This window comes from Struthio camelus, chromosome 4, assembly GCF_040807025.1.
Source record: "Struthio camelus isolate bStrCam1 chromosome 4, bStrCam1.hap1, whole genome shotgun sequence".
NCBI classification, from domain to species: Eukaryota; Metazoa; Chordata; class Aves; order Struthioniformes; family Struthionidae; genus Struthio; species Struthio camelus.
In genome coordinates, this window is record NC_090945.1 from 7,888,382 (window position 1) to 7,910,639 (window position 22,258).

The following is a 22,258-nucleotide window of genomic DNA, read 5'->3' on the forward strand; positions in this document are numbered from 1 at the left end:
AAGTTTTGAATGCTTTAAGTGCAGGAATTTCCAACATGTTCTTTGGTCAGCATGGGTACCTTATTAGCCATCATAGAATCCAACCACAAACCATAAATCCATAGAAAATCAGGTTTCATTAGTTCTGCTACTTGTTGGCTCAACGCATCTTAATTGTCTATTGCAATAATATTCACTCAGTGAGAGAAGGGCTACAATTCCCCCGTGTCTAGGAAGAGCTTAACATTACTGGGCCTTCTTTCAATATCCTAAAAGAAAAACTTTCCTATCATCCGTGCGGAGCAACAGGGTGAGCTGTGCTGATTGCACATTTTCCTTATGTCACAACACGTATTTTTGTTCTGTGTCATCAGATAGAACTCTTGACACACTAACCTCATCACAGATAAATGCTTTTAAAGTTACTCCTCCTTGGGCTTCCCTGATTCATACTCACTGGTATGAGTAAAGTATCTGATCTGCCTCCCTTTCTTTTCCCTATTTCCAGGAGCCACCAGTGCAAGAGAGAAACATACCTACACCCTTTCATCAGGCTAACAGGCAATGGACCAGTCAGCCTCTCCTATCTTTCACCAGCAACTAATGACCAAGTATTACCAACTGGTTGTGTCAATCAGAAAAGGGAGGGGGATCTCCTCATATCCGGAAAAGTCTGGCCAGGAGGTTGGGCTAACCCCAGTTGAAAAATTCAGCTAATTGCTCAGAGTGAGGCAGGTATAATCCTTTGAAGAGTTCACTCCTTCAGGATGATCCCAAATTATGCATTTATTTTCCTCTTAACTCTGTTGAGAGTGTCTATCTAAGAGGGACAGTGTGGATTACATATTAATAATTTCAGCTGCCTCCTAGCCACAGTTTTCATGAAACACTATTTTAAAGATTGTTTTATTAGTTCCAGTAAAAAAGGAATGGTTTATTCTGAGCACCAATGCAAACAGCACAAGGTGTTTTTGCTTCACAGGGACAAAGACAGGGTGAATGATGCTCATCTAATGACTTTTCATCACCTCCTTTTTTCTAAAACATGTTACTGGTAATATTGCTTTGAGTATATCCTGATGGGGCCAGATTTGGAGGGCTGTCCTGATACAGCTTAAAGAGAAGTACCTGAGCAATATTCCTGGGCAGAGGAGCCATTTTTTTGAGTCTCAATACATCTCCTGTTTCTTCTCATTCAGTTCATAAGGCAGGTATTTGCCCAAGACTTTCCCAAAACTCTAGCCTGGGCTAAAGTTCAGGCCAGCTTTTGAGGACTTTGATATGTCAGAGGATTAAGACATTTTAGACCATCATAAATGTTCTTGTGAACGTCAGATGAAATGGTTAATTACACCACAGGAAAATGACTGAGCAAATAGGCTTCTTCAGCCTCATAAGTACTGCAGATGTTACACATTTGTCAACAAGCTACGTTCGGTGACTGAAGAACATTTCCTTTGGGGATGGTGAAGCAATCCCAGAGCTTCTTTCTGCAGTGAGTTGCTGCTTCCCCAACACATCACTGAAATTATTTCATCGTTACAAGCTGCTCAGTGCTCAGATGTCCCTTAAAAAACAGTGTACCTTAACAGCTTATCTGCTGAATCATGTTGTAATTCACATCAAGAAAAGCCAGTGGCAAATGAATGCATGTGAATGAAACTTTTCCAAGTTGAAGAATAAAATACATTGCTTTGAAAAGCTGTACTGGCACAGAGAGGTGGCACCAGGCCCAGGAGAACGTGGTCATATTGTCTATTCAATCCTGTGAGACCTGAACAGAGTACAAACCACATCCCGCTAACAGCTGTCCTCCAGAATTTGGACGTGGTTTTTTTATTAAAGAGATGGAAAGTTTCCCAGTTCATAAGTGTAGCTTTCCTTGAAGATAGCTTCATTTTTTTAAGGCCCTCTTAGGTTTTTTTAAATGAAATCTCCCACTGGAGACAAGAAAGACTAGGAATTAGCTTTCCACATGTTTGAGAAGGCAAAAAAAAGTAATGTTATTCAAGAGCTGACAGTCTGAAACCAACAGGATGGAAGGCACATTGAGGAGATTCTCGCTGTATAGGGAGTTTGTCACTGCTCTTTTACAATTTGCACATTTAAGTGGCCAAACTAATTATTAATTGATATTATGATATATTTCACTTTGCTCAGCCTATTCCTGGACATAAATTCCTGTTGAAAGATTTGCTTAAGACCGCAGTAGTTATCCTAACTAACTATCCTAAATATGCTCTGTCCATGCAGATTTCTACATGACACAAGGCACTGACTACTCTCTAACACTCTCCAACAGAGAAATGGGCCCTTACTGCACTATCTGTAGTGATTTCTTAGCAGCTCTGCTACTGCTGCCCTCTACAAATCACCTAAACAAGGGGTAGAAAGTAGGTCAGCCCCAACTGTTCTGATATCTCTTGTCTATTTAAAGTGGCATCCAAAGGCAGTGATGTAAAGCTGGCTTGATCTAAGTCACTGAAAATCTTGCCATTGACGTCAATGCAATGAGGAATTCATGCAACAGGCTTGTTGCCACTGAAGTCCAAGAGGGCTTTGCCTTAAATTTCAGCAGAAGAAGGACTGAGTTCAGAACGAGGCTGCTATTGAGCTGGCACTTGCAAAACCAGAAAGCCTATTTGCACAGAGCATTGCTGAAAAAGAAAAACAAACTGATACTATAGGAAATAATTTCCGCAAATAAACAAAAGCCAGTACATAATGTCATATTTTATAAACAGTCACGAGACAGGAAATGTTGGTTTAATTTTTTTTCTGCCAAATACCTGAGATACAGAAAGAAAAAAAGAATGTCAGAAAACAATTCAGATGATAGCGACTATGCTTCTTACATTTTAAAGCTGGTCTGTGTCTTTATTATCCCTTTGCATCTAGGACACCTAGCATATCCCTTCAGTTTATATTCTGAACATTTTTACTGGAGAAACAGGATTTTCAGCACGAAAATGTCATTTTTTCCTAGGTAGAGGTTATCTTATAAGGCAGTGCCACAATAACAGGCAGGGTTGTCCTGGAGTAAGGACTACCATTCAGGCTAGTGTTTAATAGTTGGTGCTTATTGATTGGGCTAGATCCCATAGTCCTTTCAGAACGCTCCTGAGCAAGGCAGAAGGAATTGCAGACTAGCAGAAATTACCAACTTGCTCCCTACTCTTTTGTAGACTAAACACAATGGGAGGCAGGTACTTTGAAGAGGAATGCAAAACCCCACAGTTTTAAGATCTGCACGTCGTGGTTAGTTAAGCACTTCTGTAACTTCCTACAGCATGGCCAAAGCAAGTGCCCCAAGCTTTACATATCTGATAGACCTAGAACCACTGAGATTGCCAGGCTGTAATGCACATAACCAAGGAAAGAGGCTGTACCAGAAGGCTGAGCTGAAAAACTGCATCCTCATAGTACTTGAATCTGGTCATTTGCAATATGCTACATGTTCATCTCTGCCCCACAGGGCATGTGAAGCTGGGCACAGGAGAATAGTGAGTTCACACCCAGCTCCAAGAGGAAAAAAGTCAGCTCACTAACTGTGAGGCAGTCCAACTGGTCAACATGCAGGGAAATATCTGGCAGCCTAACTATGAGTATAAAGTTATAATGATGTTCTCTGTTCTCCTCTTCCCTCTTCCTGCGAATATTTTACTATTAAAGAGAGAATTGGTTCATGAGCTTGCAGATATCCCAGTAATAAAACAATCCCAGTAACAAAACAGCCTGTGGAGTCATCTCTCCCCACCCCAGTTAAAAGAAATGAGGTGTTCATTACTGCCCAGGTTAAACTATTAAATCTTTTAAAAAAATTTTAGAAGAAAATTGTTAATCACTCTACATGGCCCAAGAAAGGACAACAGCAATCCAAGGAAGAGCTAGAGGACTGAAATGAAGCAATGTACAGACTCCAAAGACTAGGAAGAGGGGGTGGGATTGCTGTGTCACTTTTGGACTGCACCTGCTCCTCATACTCATCCCAGGAGCCTCCAGCAGAATTTAAGCCTTCACATCTTTCCTTTGAGCATGACTGGGAGAGCCTATCACCATTTGCCCCTTCACATAGTATTCAGGGCTCTTTCAGATAAGTAAATCAACAATGAAATTATTGTTAATTTGGCAAAGAACCCCATACACACAAATTTAATGTACACATCTTCAGATGCACAAAACAAGTGACTCTGTGCCTCATTCTCCACTAGCATCTCCACTAGCAAGTTTAAGAACTTCAAGAGAACCTGGACTGGGATGAACTTAATCCCCAAATTCTAGTGTCTAAAAACCAGTGCATTCCTGTATGGCCTTCTATCTCTGGGTCACTGACTCTGATGGGCTCCCTGGTAGGTGGAACACGCTGTCCAGACACCTCCATCCAGAAGCACTGGCGCAGGGACGGTGGCTGGGGAACAGAAACCGACCCCACAGCCTGTTCTTGCTGCCTCACTCCACATGCCTGTGCCTGCGTACAGCCCCACTCAACACTTTGGGGGTACATTTATCCTGTTGCTGCCCTGTGAGTGGGTTTGTCTGCCACAAGGGACTGGTAGGTGGGCTCTGTGTTGCCAACGCTGGAGGCTCCCAGGTGCCAGGCGTGCTGTGCCATGTCCTGCCGACCTGGCAGGGCACAGGAAGGAGAGAGGGCGAACAGCGGTCGCGCGAGGATGTACAGGGAGGAGTGAAAGATTTGTGACAGCGTGTGAATCACGTTTCTCCTGCCTGACAGCTCCTGGCCGGGCAATAAAAACCCCAGCCGACAGCAGGGCTGCACAGACAGCTCCCGTAGCGCCTCCACTGCCAGCACTAGCCATGAGCCCGCGCCTCTCCCTCCTCTTCCTCCTGGCCGTCTGCGCTGCGCTCAGCCAGGGTAAGAGGCGGGGATCCGACCCGTCCGGGGCCGGGTCCCGGCAGCGGGCGCGGCGTGGCGGCGCCCCCAGCGCCCGGCCGGTGCGGCGGGGCTGAGGGGGGCCGGGACCCGGCGGGCAGCGGGAGGTGGCCCGGGGCCCGGGGTGGGAGCGGGTGCGCCGTCGGGGGCCGAGCCCCCAGAGCCGGCGGTCAGGCTGCGCCTCTCCCAGGTGCGCCGCTGGCCGGGGAGCTGCGCTGCCGCTGCGTGCACACCGTGACCGAGGTGATCCCGCCGCGGCGCCTGGCCCGCGTGGAGCTCGTCCCCGAGGGGCCGCACTGCGCCGTGCTAGAAGTCATGTAAGTGCCCCCGTCCCCGTCCCCGTCCCCGCCCCTGCCCCTGCCTCGCAGCGGCCCCCTCGCTCACCCCCTCCGCTCGCCCCCAGAGCCACGACGAAGCAGGGACAGACGATCTGCCTGAACCCCTCCGCACCTTGGGTCCAGCTCATCGTCACCAAGATCCTCAACAGGTACCTGCCACGGGCTAGGACAGCGACTGCTTTCTGGGCTGGGGCCTCATGCCATGCAGCAGCCACCTCTAACACAAGTACTTTCGAAGGCCAAGCTTCGCTATAGGCTGGATTTAAAATCAATGTAAATGCTGCCAGAATAACAAGCCACATTCTGCCATTGACTCCTATGGGGAATTCTGTTTAGTTACGCCACACGCTGGTCCAAGAACCAGCTTCTTTGGATGGGAAGAGAAAATCTAAGTCAGGTAGAGTATCCACGTCAAATGCTGGATCAAATGCAAATCACCTTGCCATCACAAGGGCCAGTGCAGCCTCCGCCTAGTACACAGAGCTGATGCCATAATTTTACCATCACCATCAGGCATCTTTTGCAGAAGACGTATCCCCTACGGGGTTTGCAAAAGGTCTCAAGTATCTGGGGCATGTCAGAAGCCTTAGGGAAAGGTTTTCTAATTTGCTTTAAATGTGATGTGCATTCTGTCTGTTGCAGTCCACATAAGCAGCTCTGAGGGACGAAGAAACAACTCTAAATGAAGTTACCTGTATTTGCAAGAAGATATGGGGAAATGGATGCTGGAAGGAGATAATAGGCAAAGTCTCTACTTTTGATGAGCCTGCAGACAGCTGTCCTATGTTCAGTCCCGTTAAATGTCTCCACTCCTCTTGTATTTATTATTGCCTGTTTTTATGTATGTATTTATTGACTTAGCTAAAGTGATTGAATTCATTTGATACTGAAACATATGCTTTGCTAGGCACCTCTCTGGGATTTTGGTGCAGTTTTCACTATTTGATAAGACATCCTACCTTTGTGCAAGCTCTTTCCCTCCAAATATTTTTTGCAAACAGGTTCTTATAAATAGCATTCATATAAAAAAGAAGATGGTCAATTGTGAAGACCACTGTGTAAATGGCACCTGTGTTCAGATAGTCTGATATATAGAGGTCTGAATGGGTAGTGTTGCTATTCTAAGTTTGCGTGCTGTTTTGCACTTAGCATTTTAGGCTACATTCAAGATTACACCAAAATAACAACTGATTAAAGCAAATAATAGTACTGTGCTAACATGCTAAATCTATTGCCTCAGCTGCATAAATGAGTCTTGGGCTCAGAATGCTTTGCTAAGTCTTTTTTTTCCCCTATAACTTACTAACCTTTACCATACAATGCCTAGGATCTTTTTGCACACAATACTGTATAATGAAATCACAGAAATCTTGCTCCTGAAATCTCAGTCTATTCTCTACTTATCAGTTCAGGAATTTCCATGAAATTGTGGGGTTGCATGGCTAGTTAGTATGCCTAGATTTTTTGTTTCTTACAAGAACTTTTTTAGTTAAATGAGTTATTCATAATTTGGTATTTATACACAAGGTATAAAAGAGCAGTAATGTTCTGAAGAGGCTTAGATATTTTATGTCTTATCTGTATGACATACTGTCATAATTCATGTAGAATAAGTCGTTCCTTATAAGTTCCTTATTCTGCTTTAAATATATTTATTTTAAAAGGTGGACTTATGTAATGATAATGTAATGAAATCCAATGCAATAAAAATACTTACTTGTTGAAAAATATACTGTGTTCTTCAGTTAATTTCATGTTATAACGGGCATGTATGCCTGTTAAGTTTGGCTATCCAAGAGGCAGGGAAGCACTAACTTATGTATATGCCCAGGGATTCTCAGGCATAGGTGTAGTCCAGTTTTCTGTGAAGTGTTGGGGCACTTCATACTGAGCAAACATGCTTTTAGATGCAGAGGTCTATTATTTAAATCCTTCATTTGCAGTTGCCTATATGAAGAGCGATTACCATAGAATGCATGTACTGAATCAAAGAAAACCCTCAGAAATCGCAGGAACTTGTACTATGGTTTAACTTTAATGGAGGCCATGCTTAAAGATGAATATGTTTTACTGAGTGGGAAGGAATAAGATTCTCTGCTGCAGTAGGAAACCATGACAGTTTCCAAGTGGAAACTGTAAATTTGTTTCTACAAAAAACTTGTTCAGGTTCCAGCTGTAACAAGGAGTTCAGATACCATTTAAAGCATAGACTCTCTGTCCCTGTTATGTTTTAAGTATTTTCCAGGTTTTTCATACAATTTTAGCTCAACCAGTAGTTACATCATACTTATTTAGTGATGGCAAACTCAATTGCTGTTTGCTCATGGAATTTCAACAGGACATTATATGAAGATATAACCATATCCTGGCCTCACTGACGTGAATAGCAGTCATATAGTGTTCTTCTATGACAATTGAAGAAAGATGGCTCATCTAGAACTACACATCTTCTTAGCACAGTCCTGGTTTTGTTTGAGAGAATTCACAGAGAAGCAAATTCTTGAAAAAGCCCTGTCCTTGTTCCTTATTTCTTCCTCTTTACCTGGAAAGTTAGATTATCTTGTGCTACTACATGTTACCTTTTCCAGGTGTGGACATAGAGAAAATTATGAACTTTGAAAACTTCTTGTGGTGCTATAAAATAGCTTTTCTCTCTGCAATGCCACAATTTTAAAGTCTAACAGTTAGGCTGTTATAGTTAGGAGAAAGTGTTACATCACTCAAAAAAGGAGAAATTATTTCTTTTTTTAAGGATCGCATATTCCTATTATTGGTCTTGAAGGGAAAAAGTCTTACTACGTTTAAAGCCTGTCCCAGGGACAAGAATTTATTTTGCCTGACTTGTCCATCAGATGAGCGCACCTAGTTAGAGGGCAGCAGGGCTAAGAAGATGTTCTGCATCTGAGAAAAATGCTGAATCCAATTCATTCATGTTTGCAAAAAATAAAGAGATAGGGGAGAGGTTAATCTGGACGAAGATACATGTCAAAAACAAATCAACGGAGAATCGAGGGGGAGCTCACATATATGTATATAAAGAAATAAATAAAATTGCAAAGTGTGAATTTTACAATATGTCTGCTATATATATTTATACACACATATGCATATAAGCGCACACACATCTATCTAGATAAACTACATATTATGAAATCACAAAATGACTTGAATTATAGACATTCCACTACACAACTGGCTATTTCATTTGGTCATAACTTGACCTACCTAGAAGTTGAAGGCTTCTCATGAAATGACTAGTGTTACTGGCACAGTCATATGGCGAATACTGGCTATAAGGAAAATGAGTAGCTTCCAAATGACCATGATACTACTATTTGGCAGACAAAAATATTCAAAGAGTTTCCCCACTTGGTGCTCAGTTCCTCTCAGATAGCCAAAACTGGAGTTGTTATTTGCTGTCTTCCTCAAGAACATTTTCCATCTCAAAATTTATCCTAGTAGACTGTTTCCTTTTTCCATTTTTTTCTCTTTTTTTCTTAGACTATTTTTCCATTTTTGTTAGAGAACAAAAGAGAAACTTTGCTTTTTTTCCCCCTCCTTGGGAGTCCTATTTGCTATGGATTTAGGTCCCTGTGCCACTTGGCACCTCAGTCAGAGGTAATGCTTCAAGAATTCAAGGAGGTCGTCTTCCATCCCAGGCATCTGCCACACTTCTGGGTACCAAAGCTCTGTGACTATTCACTTTGCAAAAACCCTAAAACTTCTCACTGTTCCAAGAAATAGCCTCAGTTGTGAAAATGAGCTTAGATCTGTAGATTGACATGCATTACTGTATGATTTTGAAAGCAAATGAATTCTAAATATATATTGGTGAAAAATGTTTTTACTCATAATTTTGAGTTAACAGTTCAAAATACTGGTAATTAGGTACTTTATAACATTTTTATCTATTGTTTTCAGTCATTTTCTAAAACTATCAACATTTTAGCCATTTCATGAAATTATCGATTTCACAATATGCCAATATACACATACACACAAAACCATTGGCATAATGATGCCAAAATGTTTCTGTATTGACCAGATAGAATTGAGTGTCTCAACTTCAGGAATCCTTTCTGAATACAATGTTTGAGGCATATCAAAATCATCAGCAGTTCATTTTGACAGAAAGCAGGGCTGGTCTGGGATTGAAAGCAGGATGTAGTACACGTGTCTGGTCATACACCAGGAGACAGTACCCAGCCATGTGGCAAATGCATGCCTTTTTTTAAGCATAGGTCTGAATTCTCCTCTCTGGAGAGACATCAAAAAAGCATAGGGAAGAAAAGATCTGAAAAAATAGATGTGTTCAGAAGGGTTAAAGGCAAAAGCATAACAAGAAGACAGTCTCTTTGCGCTGAATTCCACTTGACATAAGCACAAGCAATCTTTTAAATGCCTGTTTTGACCAGAAATCCAAAGGGACTTGCGAGAAGGAATTAAATAACCCTTGACTAAGAAGAACACAGCAACACCAAGGAGGGCTAAGGGCATAGAACGGTTCATGGGAAGATGGTGGCTGTTCCCAGCATTTTCATAGTGCGTGTGTGTGTGTGTGTGTGCGTGTGATTGCACAAGTACAGCAAATCCTCATTCAAACAAATCCTGATCCAAGCATTATTAGTTCTCATTTAAAGGCATGGGAGCTGATTTCCTTACTGCCTGAAACGATAAAGTTAAGCATAGGTATAAGTGTTTGCTAGCAGTACCTCATATTCAGAGGTATTAAAAACCCACAACTTCCTAAAACCATCACTTTTATTATTGTTTTTCTTATACAATATGAGTACATTCAAGAAGAACTGTTCTCTGGACCTCAGAGCATGTGACATGGCATGGCTCATGGCCATAGAGCTAAACTCTCTTTTTCCACACAACGGTGAGTCTGCATCCACATTGACCCTGACCCATGCTGCCCCCTTAATGTGCTGGACATTATATGGGACACTGGCACATCGGCCAGAACTGTGCCAGGGAGCATGCTAATACTTAAACAGTCTGGAGGATCTCTTGAAGTTGCTCAAGTCCACATTTAAGCCTTGTTTGATCTATTAATGTAAATGGAACCCTATTGTCTCTTCCCTTACATTTGGTTCCAAGTTTTCCAGACAGAAACAGTTCATTCTGAGTTGGATCAGCATCTAACTGCAAGGTGGTCCTGACCTCTGAATACTCCCCTGATCATGTGAAGGCTTACCTAGCCGCACTGACAGAAGAGTCCCACAGGAATGAACTCCTACCATAGACTTAATTATATGCAAGTCATTACTGAATATCATGATCTTAATGTGATAATCCTCTTACTTCCTCATCCTAGCCAATTAATGCTTTTTATTTTCAATCAATTGCAATCCAATTAATTGGATTTCCACTAATTGTCTACTAGTAGGTTGATTCTGCTTTGTATTTCAGCACTCAGAGAGAACAAAGCAAGTAGTGAGCTAGAAATGATGACAAGAAGGGAAGCTTAATATCTCTCTCACTGCTTTAACTCCTGCTTGAATATGTGTGAAAAGCTCAGATTGTAGGTACTTGAGCATCTTATGCATTTCTTTGCTATTCTCATCTAATTCATCTGCCCCATCTCAGTCAGTCAGGGAGTTTGAATCTCTTCTCACACCAGCTTTGCCTGAGCATAATTCCACTGATTTCACTGCATTCACTTCTGAATTATGCCGCTGAACAGTGAGTAAAAGAGGACAGCGCACATGAAGCTCAACTCTATAAACAAAAGAGCTGAGCAAAAAGCTCATTCTCTCTTAGTGTTTCAGTGTTTTCCTGGAATTAAGAAAATGTCACAGCAAGCATAGTGGCTCCAACATACTGCTAAGTTACAGGTGTGTTAGCACAGTCTGCTTCATCTCAGATTTTCCCACTATCTATTTCTTCTGGTTGTGCAAAAAGGCAGGAGCGAGAAGTAATTCTATCTGCATGTGCATGAGCATGAGAAGCAAATCCCAGAGTATAACAGTGTCAGCAGTCCCAAGTGAGTCTGGAGACACAGCCGAGTTTGCTTTCAGTTCACTATAAGAAGGCAGAGAGAGCAGTCATGGATAGCAAGATTGTAATCTCTCTCCTGAGTCTCGCTTTTATGGGTTTCTTTCCTGGTAAGAAAATTTGATTTATTGTCCTTCATATTTCAATTTGCATGCAATATGGTCGAACTAAATAGAAGGTTTTCAAGGTGTTTAGAAATTTCATACTCACACTATCTTCGAGAGAGCAGGTTAAAGAAAACCTATCCATGGACTGTAGGAGTGGGCCTATTTCTTGCCTCCTACTGTTCTTCTGCTAGTGGAGATTCACTGACATTGGTGAACTTCTCCCTTACATAACTCTGATCAAAATTAAATTAGAAGCAGAGCCTGAAAAGGGACAGTCTGCAATAACTGTGTGGCATATTCCAGGGTATTTTTGCGATAACAGCCCCTGCAGATGAAAGCTTGGAATATTTAGCTCAGTTTTGAGTTAATCTGTTTTTACTCAACAGCCTTCTGTAATGCTTCCAGCTTCTGCATCATGTGGATGCACGCTCCAGCTGCACCATAGCTTCATGTTGGGATGACACACACGTGCAGTCTCTCCTGGGACAGAACAGAGCTGCGATATGCTATGGCCAATCTCAGAAACAGACAATTGGGGAACAGGACACTGTTCCATACTTCCCTGCAGTGAAAGGCTGGCACATCCTTTGGGAACCGTACTTTCCTCTATAGAGTCTGCAGAAGGGATATTCTAAAGTTTAGATAGGGCGATGCTGCTATACTGTGATGCTCTGTGCTTCCCAGTGCTTTGACTTTCAAGTGCATTTGTTTCTGCTTTCTGTCAGGTAGGGAGGGAGGTGTTGCTCAGCCAAAAGAACCATCAGCAGTTTTAGCTGGACAGAAAATGAATAAAGAAGGGAAACAGGTAGATAATCATATCCAGGTATAAAAACTAGCACAGGGTGAGCTAAAAGAGTTTTTACTTTACTTGTTTGATCCATATTCCACTTCTCCAAAGCCTGTCATCTAAAGCAAGTAAATGTTGGAGATGGCCCAGAGTCCTGGGCTGTGCAGTTGCTGTTTGGTATTAAAGATGTAAAGACCATCCACTGTAATAGAGGACTGATGAACGGACAGGGATTTCAGCTCCTGTGGCTTTACTCATTTTAATATGAACCTCTGTGTCTCCTGCATCCAGTTACCTGGACCTTTGCTACTTGTTGATGCTGCCTTAAACAGTAGTGAATGTCCCCTTTCAAATATTTTCTGTGGTTGAAATATCAGGAATTTCAAGCTGAAGATGCAGGTTGTCTTTGTAGGAACAATGGAGAAAAGTTGCAATTATACATTTTAACCTGTAATATATTGACTTGAAACCAGAAGGATATCCCAGAGTCTGCAGTGCATGGAGCTGGGAAAGCCCTGGACTTCATGGTTTGTAATCTTAGGTAATTCACTTCACCTCTCTGCTCAGTCTCTAAAACTGAGATAAAATTTTTTGCTTCACTAGGGAAATGTGGGTCTGGAAGGGCTGTCATGCAATAGCAAACCCAGTCCTTGGTCTTGTGTGTTGTACAATATGTGGCATAATTTGATCAAACTCCATCCCAAAGCTTGTTAGGTTTCTTGCTCCTTGTACTTACACAGAGTGGCTTCAGAGGCTCCCACACCTTTCCTAGCATATTGATCAAGCTCCTGAGCTGAATATATTCATGGCTTTTTTACACCAAGTTCCAGCGTTGTCTTTTAGCCAAAACAGGTTTTCCTCCGGGCTGTATTCATGGAGAGTAGTTGTCTGTCTCTTCAGCTATCTTTTTCTTCCTCTCATAAGATAGGTTTCCCACACTTCTGATAATTCCAGTACTCTATAATTGAACATGATGTTGTGGCATGCTGAGATAATTGTGGCTGTAACTGCAGCCTAAAACTGTTAAGTGCACAAAATCTGCAGATCTCAGATACACTGTTCTCCCTCAGTGAAAGTACTACCTGAACTTATAAAAATTTATAAAAACTTAAACTTACAAAATGTTAGCAATTGATTTACACATTGCAGCATCAACTTTTTATCCCTTCTGCATTCTTTACTCAATTTCTTTTTTGCTGTTAGTTTGATTGAGTTCCAGACACGATGAGCTTCCCTCTCCTTCACAGGGATGATGCTGGCAGCAGAGCTGCGGTGTCACTGCATTCAGACTGCCAAAGGATTAATGTCGCCAAAGCATGTGGCCAAAGTAGAAATCATTCCTAAGGGCCCACACTGTCACACACTGGAAATCATGTAAGTAAAGCCAGCAGGCAATAGAAGGTATGCCTTATGAATGCTGAAAAGTTGGCAGCCCTTGAGCATAAAATCCTCTGCCTGTCTTCATTCTCCTCTGACCTCCTCAGGTACCAATACTAAAGTGAAATGTTCATTCCATTGTAGAGCTACATTGAAGAACAGCCAGCAGGTCTGTTTAGATCCCCAGGCCAAATGGGTGAAGATGATAATTAACAAGATTCTACACAGGTATCTGTCAGAACTATCTAGTAATCGGAATTATTTCGCCAAAGGTCATATTTTCTCAGATTTTCAAAGAGTGTTCCATGTACTCCCTCTAGTATAAACATCAATGCATGTATGATCTTCAGTGGTCTTTCTCTGAAAGCCATTTGAGCAGTGAAAGGCTAGGAATATAGGAGAAGAGTTAGCTGATCTTTGGACAAGGCAGAAGCAAAGCTTTCCTCATATATCCTTGCAATTAAGAACTAACAACCTAACTGTTGTGTCACACATTCAAGTGAGTATATTGGTCCAGGGTTCCTCAGGAGAGCGTTCTGCTCTGCAAGAGAGCCAAGGGCAACATTTGAGCTTTGGGGAGGAACAGTCCTGAAAGCAGTACAAAAAGATTGCCCAGAACTGCCCCACACCAACTGGTCTGCACAACACAAAGGATAAAGAAAGATCAGTAGTAGAACAAGCTTCTCTTGTGTCTGTGGATGGATGCATCTCCTTCAAGATAAACTACATACCATATCTATCTGTGTAAGCTTATTTTAGAATAGTTTTGAGTGACTTCTTACTATTGCAAATTAAACAAATGTTCAGCCAAAAAGAATCAAAAAAGAAAACACTTCTTTTTTTCCACTAAAAGAGAGTCTGCTTTTTGTCCTGTTTTATACATTAGTACAATTAATCTCACTGTATTGTGCCTGTAGTAATTCTTTACAATATCTGCATTACAGTTCACCCAACAAACAGCATCAGTAAAGAAAACAGAGACATCTCTGCGAATAAGCCAAAGCTGCATGGACGTGCCATTAGCCTTTAAGTGTCTCCAAGGTCGGGGTATTCATAGTTTTACTCTTGCTTTTTCTATTCTCACTTCTCTCCATGCACAGATTGTTAGTCTGCGAAGGGAAACTGCTGGATTTAATAGCCTGTCACAACACTAGTAAACTCTGGCCCTTTATGGTAAAATTTTACACTGCACTTTCCTGTAGAGGCATTTGGAGCAATATCCTAGGCAAGTCCAGCCTTACACTGGTCAGCGGGAAACACTTGCACAGGTTTAGCAACACCAGGGATTTGGCTTTCACTGAACTGGTGCCTACACTAAAGCATTTGTGAGCTTCATTCTACTTGGCTATGAAGTACAGTTTTGTCTAGTCTAAGAGGGCATAGTTTTTAAAGAAAAGAAATGCTAACCAAAGGAGATTCTTACTGAAAGTAAAAAAAAAAAATGGAGGGGGGAAGTAAGAAAAAAAGGAGTTCCTCAATGTCAATAAACTAATTGCTTAGAGATAGCTTGTTCAACGAAGTGAAACAAATGATGCAGGATTTCAGTGTTTAAAAAGTTGGTCTTATGTATATGAAATAGATTGCTAAGTTTAAAACAGCAGAGTCGTCGTAATTCTTGTTTTGTCACAAACATGTCTGTTGTTATAGTATAGACTCTATAGTATTACATAGAATACTCTCTACATAATATATACTCTGTATATAATATATACGCTATATTGTATATAATACTCTATATAATACTGTAGACTCTTCCATATAGAAGGTTTTAAGTAGCCATCAATTCAACTTTTCAGAAATGAAATGGGAAAAAAACGTGCAAGAATCTCTTCAACGTTTCAAGCAGGACGAAATATCTTACAGGGTTTTGCCGCATGCATACTATTGTGAGGGTTTATTCATAGTGTACCAAGGCTGCAAAGTAAACAAAAATGTACAATAAATATAATTCTGTATGACTGCATGCACTATTCTGAATTGCTATGTCTGTTTTTACATGGAAATAACCTAGATTTTAAATTCACTTTCAGTAATACAAATATTTTGCTAAAATACACTTGCCATTTAAATAACATTTGAATACTATCTTATTTTCAAAATAAAAAATGCCCTTTCTCCATCTGGACACAGACACATTTTTGGTTCTTATGTATGCAAGACATCTTCACATCATTGTTGAAAACTAACATTGTAGATTTCCAAACAAATCTGAGAGACAACTTCTCAGCTGTGTAGCATGATAGGCTATTTAAGGACTGCCTGACTACTTAACAAATGAAAAAAAAAACAAACCAAAATAAAAAGCATTGCCATTAAGACTGTTTGCTTACAGATAATTGAAAAAGTGTTTCTTGTAAGATTTTCCTTCCACATATATTGAAAAAGATGCTGAGTTTCCACTCTAGTATTTGGATAAAAGCAATATTTAATTCAGAATTAACTGAAATAAGGCAGGTGTTTTTGCTTACTTTACATTGCCAACAGCACATGTTGGTACTGGGAGCACATACTTATATTACAGAAGGAGGTGCTAATGAAAAATGTCAGATAAATGCAGTTTTGTGTGATGTATGCTTCACCCAAAATTGCAGTTTTGGATTCTAATTCCTGTCTCTGCAGACAGCCAGTGACAATGCTGACACAGAAGATTAATACAATGTAATTATGATGCAGAGAAACAGTAACTGAATCTCCTTCCAAACCTCTAGGAAACAAAAACATATCTGATACCCAAATGTCACTGCCTCTCTCTAGGGCATCATCTTAAAAAGATTTAAGTACCCTGCCCTCACATCTGCTGTTAGAAAGAACCTTGTGGAAACACTGCTCCTTGGGTACTTAGAAAAGTTCTTCTAATTTCTAATCTACCTTTGTCCAGAATTAATTAAAAATCTTCTGATGTTTTTCTTCTGTAAACTCTCTGCATAAATGGTTCTTTCGTTCCTTCCCCAATAATGCATCTGTAAAAAGCCCCCATAGCCCTTCTCAACAAAGTAAACTCCTTTTATCTCTTTGCAGAATATAAATACTTCAATCTTCTAATCACATTCACAGTTTTTCTCTGCACCTACTTTGATTTAAGCTAGTCTTTCTTGAACATAACGATCCTTGAGATAAAACCTTGATCTTGTCATGAAATGATGATGCCTAATTGTAAAAATATAGATTGCTGTGGTTGTTTGCATGGTAGTTTAATTGCACTGTAGATGCCTATCCAGACATAACAAATTTTTTTCTCAGGTAGTAATTTGCCTCACAAAGATTACTGATGTGAATGAAAAATAGACTTATTATGGTTATGATGCAAGACAGAATGTGTGTACAGAGTGGCAATACTCCTTTGTGATGTGGCTTAACTAACAGCGAACCAACTGCTGGACTCTGTGTTGGTGAATGAAATGTATTAAGTCTGGGTCACTTTGCAGCAGAGAAATTATTACATGACAAACCTTTCTGTCTTTTAGCATCTGTGACAAAAATGTTGCACTCCCATCTAAAAGTGACACAGCTATAGCCATATTTTTAGCATGCCAAGGGAAATGAGAATTGGGGGACAAACATATTGTTCCTTTGAGTGCACCCTCCAACATATTGGTTGAGTGTCTGGACCATGACAGTTCAGGCATGCCCCAATGCAGCTACATATGTACAAGAGGGAGTCCCCCAGGAGCCAGGTCTTACACAGGCACCTCAGGACGTTCCTGGTTTCTGTTCTGCTGTTCTAGAAGTAGAGGGTGCTCTTCAGACTGCAAGTCAGAATGAAGTACTTGGCAAGTTAAAAACAAAAGATCCAAGACAAAACATTAGAAGGTGTGAAAGACTGAAATTATTCAACAGAAGGAGAAAGCTCCTCATAGGCAGATCTGCTAAAACAGATTAAACAGGTCTAATCGTATTTACTATGCCTAATCTGAGTACACTTAAGATTGATTTATGAAAAAATCCATTCCCATACGGCTATTATTGGTACTGGCAGCCATCTTGAGCTCTCTGTCCTTGATAACACAGCCAGTGAGCTAAAAAGGTGTCCCTTCCCTCTCAGTGTCAAGGAAATCAATCAGCGATTTTATTTCCTGTTAGGGAAGACTCTGCAACACAGTTACAAAACTTTGTTACTAGCAGTATTTTGCAACCTTCACAGCAATAATAGCGTTTTGATGACCAGTTCTATTAAAAAAGGGGGAAGTCTAAACCACAAAAATATGCGATCATAAAAAAAGAGATTGTGCGAAAAAAACAGCAGTGACTTTCTATACTGAGATTTCCACTGTGTTATTAAAGTTCTCTGCTGGGGGTGGATCCATATTGCAGTGCTCTGATGGAATATGTCAGAAGAAGAATAGAAGTAATTCAAGTGTTAAGACCTAAGAAGGGTATTTCTTTAAGGCTATATCTTCCAACAGGATGAGCAGCTGTCATATGGATCAAGCCTAAAGTCTCCATTAAGCCTAAACCTTAACACTTCCAGATAGCACAGAGGAAAAAGCTTGCAATCCCAGGCAGTCATTCTGCTGTAGTGTCCACTAATGCTGTTACCTTTAGTAAAATGTATTGTCTACTAATAACATAGTGCTCAGTGTGCTTCACGCTGCTGTGTACAATTATTCCAGGGTTCAGATGGGTTTGTGTATTACAGATTAGCAGCTGTGAAATGGCATTTCTGCAGCAAGCTGGTTTGAGCAAAAGTGAATCACCTTACTGAATCTCCTCATGGGTCAGTGGACCCTTTTAGAGGGGAGTTGTAAAAATCAGTACTTTGAAGCTACAAAGTACCTGATGGTCATATCATTCTGTAAAACTTGAGACTGATACTGATGCCCTTCATCACAGTATTTGCATGACTTTCAAAGAAAAGCAATAGTCTCTGTTAGACCTCATGCAATCTCTGGTAATTTCTCTTGGAGGGCAAGAGTTACAAAGTTATCATAGCTATCCTTGTCCAGCAGTGGTAATGTGAATGGCAGGGTATTGGCTAGAAAACAAGAGATCTTCATAAAGAAAACTTAGATGAGATTTGGAATAAGGTGATAGTGCCACATCACACAGTAAACATGGTAACAGGGCAGGCCTGGGTGAAATAGCTAAATTAGCTAAAGACCCAGACTGCATTCTATAAAATCTAGACTGTTCCTGTTAAACTGGTCTTCAGGTCAACGATCTCCTTCCCTACCATGAACTGGAACAGAAGAAAAGGCCATTCACATATCCAGGTGCAAACCTCTAATTACTAAGTGGTTTTTAAAATACATTCCTATGCAAATGTCTTGGTCACTTCTAAGGTGAAAGTAAAACATCAGAAGGACCACATCTTCAGCTTTCACTAAGTGGCACCAGTGATTTACTGGCTCAAATAATACTTCAAACAGCCTCCAAAAAAGACAGAAACAAACAAAAACAACTCAGCTGAGCAGTCAAGGCTAACTTTAAATATAAACAAAGTGGTATTTGTTTGGAAGTGTACTGGGGACACTAAGAAGGCCATGGGTGTGCTGCTAGGATCCTGGAAAGTCAGAGTAGCTGCTGAAGGAGAAAACAGAGTGCAAGTGACAGTGAGAACTACAGGGGAGAGAGGACTTCCCATCCTCTGTGATTAGCATAGGATAGCAAGCTTCATGCCAGGATTCTTCCACAGCTCTTTCTCTGTCTGCAACAGCCCCTTTCCTTCCCCCCTAGCAAGATCTTTCTGGCCCAACTCCAGTCCAGGCTCCTCATCCTTAGGACAGAAAAATTCAGTTTTGTTTACATAAGCAAGGAGCCTTGAACTGGTTCTGCAAGGATTTCACTATGCAGTGAAATCCTTAGGTGGTTTAGGAGAGTAAATTGGAGGTATACATACACAAATTCCATTTATGCTTGAAGTAAAAAAAAAAAAAATCATAGAAGTGCATTAGCATAACTTGGTATATGTGACATAAACCATTCTCCTAAAGTCAGCACACAGGTATCTTCCCATCACTCCACACACTGCATATGTCAGAGAAGAGAATGAGTGAGAGTGGCAGTACTGATTGCCCTTTTATCATTGGACAGATACCATATTACAAATGAAAAAAAGCACAAGCCAAACTCCAAATAGTTTTGAAGTATCTAAGTTTAAAAGGAAGCAGGAAGGTGATCCATCTAACTGTGGGAGGAGGAGAGCAGGACAGGCCATCAATAAGTCTACGCAGGAGAACTAGAAAAGGTTCAGAGGAAAACAACAAAAGTGGTAATAGTTATGGGATGATTTCCGATTGAGAAACAATTAAGTAGACTAGGTCTCTTCAGCCTGGAAAATAGATGACAGAGAGAATATGGTAAAATTCTATAATGCTGTAAATGGCATGCATAGGTGAACAAGGAATGACTGCTCACTAATTCCCACATAAAAGAGAGGCAAAAAAATGAAGGTAGCAGGTGGCAGGTTCAGTGGAAACAAAAGAAAGATGTTCTCCCTAAAACAAATAAATCAGCTGTGGGATTGTTTGCTTCATGTGTTTGTGGACATTAAATTTTTACATAGGTTCAAACAGTGATTAGATAAATTCACGAGGGAAACTCCTATGAGGCCTGTTCAATGCGAAGACGTTCTCTTTGGCTCAAGAAGTTCCTTCTTTGCATCTGGAATAATATATAGAAGGAATACTAGTGTAAAGTATCTTTATACGCTTTCCCTACTCTTTCCCAAGCATGCTTTATGGGTCATTATGAATGTCAAGATACTGTTCTAAATGAACCTATCATGAGATGTGGTACAGCTGTTCTTAGGCTATTTTGTCCTAAGGCCCTGAAATGTCATGGCATTTATGGGATACAAAGTATGGCCTCTGTTGGCTTGCACAAGAACAGCTGAAAAACTCTTCCCCCTACACTCAGTGAAACAAAACAGGCAATACAACACAGTGGTTTGTTTCACAAAGTATGCTGAGTCAATTTTCCAGTCCTCATGCTGCTGATTTCATCGCCTAGATCCTAGATCGACCATATGAATATCAATGTCAGCATGAAAAATAAGGAAACTATAACTTCCTCTGTTGCAGAATGATTTAGAAACTTCATAACATGATGAGGAGAGTAACTATAGACTGAGAGATTACACCATCACTGTGTACGAGAACCATGTCAGAGCTGGTGCATAAATTCCTGTTGAATTAATCATGTCAAGGAAATTAAAGAAAATGTACAATTTCGGAAGCCTCTTCCACTGATTTGATTTTTTTTCGTTGTTCCTTGAATCGCCATGCAATTTACCATTACTTATCTTACCAAGAGAGACATTTATCAGTCCTGGAGCATCCTGTCAAATATTTTTTCTCTGGGATAGTTTTCTGCCTTGTCCTGAAGCACCAACAATTGGCCCAGCCAGGAAGGAGATACTAGATGAGATGAAATGTTATCCTCAGTAGCACTGAAAAGCCTCCTAGAGTCTGTTTTCTAGCTGAACATCAGATAGGGAACATAGAGAATTCGTCCAAGTCAGATAAGCAAAAAATAGCTGGGTCTGGAAGGTGAGAGGGGATACTTCGCTTAAAAAATATCATTCTTACTTAATTCCTTGGTATTTCAGGTTTCTAGAATCGCAAATTCTTAGGGCATTGGTAATGCCCTTATTGCCTTCAGCTCTTTTCCATTTGAGTTTTTGCAGGAAAGATGTAAATTTGTTTATCAGATTTGGGGAGAGATCTATCGTTTGCACCACACTGGTGAAGACAGCGAGGATTCCTTGTGAATGTTTCCAAGACTGCACCTCTAAACAAGCAGCTTTCTGTGAATGAGGAGTCAGGACTCGATGGTCTATTGTTTTGCGCCTTGTTCCTCCAGGTCAGTGAAGAGGGCTTTCCTCCTGGCAGTTATATTGCACCTATGGCAGTGACAGCCAGGAAAAAACTACGTAAAGGTCAGTCCCTATAAATTCAAAAAAATTTCAGATGCTGAAGTCCTCACAGGCAGACTTTCCTCTGTTTTTAGACAATTCTGCAGCAATTTTTGAATAATTTCAAAAATTATCCTTACTCTATATGCAATATTTCCATAGGCATTTCAAAACATGATACTCTATCTTTTTTGGGGGGGAGTGAAATAAAAATCTTTCTTAAATCTTTTCAAACAAAACACAGTAGTTGTTTCTTTCACAAATAGCAGATAAGATTCTTCAAAGCACATAAAGAAAAATTCTCATCAGTGTGATTTCCTGTAGTCCTCAGTTGGCAATTGCAAAAAATAATCACCCGTCATTATGACTATGCCCATGTGCTATAGCAGTGCCATATTCAGTCTTTCCTGGGAACCTTTGCCCATCTGGACATGAGTATTTGCACAATGTTAAGCTCTGAAGAAGCATTTTCTTGAACCATGGCTGTAAAAAGCCGATGATAAACATAAAACAAACTGGCGGCATTCAAACTGCCATCATCTCAGCGAATCTTTTCCATTGGCACATTTTGAGTAATGTAATAATCTCGTCATTGAGCTGAAACCACCCAAAAACAAGGCCAATTTATGATATAGTATTGGTGCTAAGTAAATTGATGTGGTGAGTGAAAACAATTAGCCACTGTTCTTTGGACACTTATTAATATAGACACCAAAGGGTGCCAGCATAAAAATCTACCTTGTACTACACTGCCATGAGGGACATTTAGGACCCTGGAGGACAGTACTATTCATGTACTGCCACAACTTTTTACTGGAAAGGCATCTGCAGAGTCTGAATTCTGCATTTCTTGTCCCAGCGTTCTTGTTCCTGCTCACAATGTCAAGCTTACATGAGACTGGCCAACAGACTGATTAGTGCTGTAGG

At 40.7% G+C, this 22,258-nt stretch overlaps 2 protein-coding genes across 5 annotated transcripts in view; one reads left to right on the plus strand and one right to left on the minus strand.

Annotated features, from left to right (window-relative positions):
• Positions 1 to 22,258, minus strand: part of RASSF6 (Ras association domain family member 6) — a 152,591-nt gene that overhangs the window by 110,764 nt on the left and 19,569 nt on the right. The window lies entirely within an intron of this gene.
• Positions 11,223 to 20,633, plus strand: LOC104149933 (alveolar macrophage chemotactic factor-like). Of its 2 annotated transcripts, none has more exons than XM_009683834.2 (4): positions 11,223 to 11,318; positions 13,350 to 13,476; positions 13,624 to 13,707; positions 14,424 to 20,631. In XM_009683834.2, exons 1-4 carry the CDS (start codon positions 11,261 to 11,263, stop codon positions 14,446 to 14,448), a joined length of 294 nt encoding a protein of 97 aa, XP_009682129.2. In that variant the 5' UTR covers positions 11,223 to 11,260; the 3' UTR covers positions 14,449 to 20,631. The 2 variants fall into 2 exon arrangements, with proteins under 2 accessions (XP_009682129.2, XP_068797043.1); XM_068940942.1 differs by lacking the exon at positions 11,223 to 11,318 and adding an exon at positions 12,591 to 12,643 and having other exon boundaries at positions 14,424 to 20,633.

Coding starts and splice junctions, on each gene's coding strand:
- LOC104149933 (XM_009683834.2), top strand. CDS start 11,261: ATGGATAGCAAGATTGTAATCTCTCTCCTGAGTCTCGCTTTTATGGGT. Junction 11,319..13,349: donor TTTTATGGGTTTCTTTCCTG/GTAAGAAAATTT, acceptor TCTCCTTCACAG/GGATGATGCTGGCAGCAGAG. Junction 13,477..13,623: donor TGTCACACACTGGAAATCAT/GTAAGTAAAGCC, acceptor ATTCCATTGTAG/AGCTACATTGAAGAACAGCC.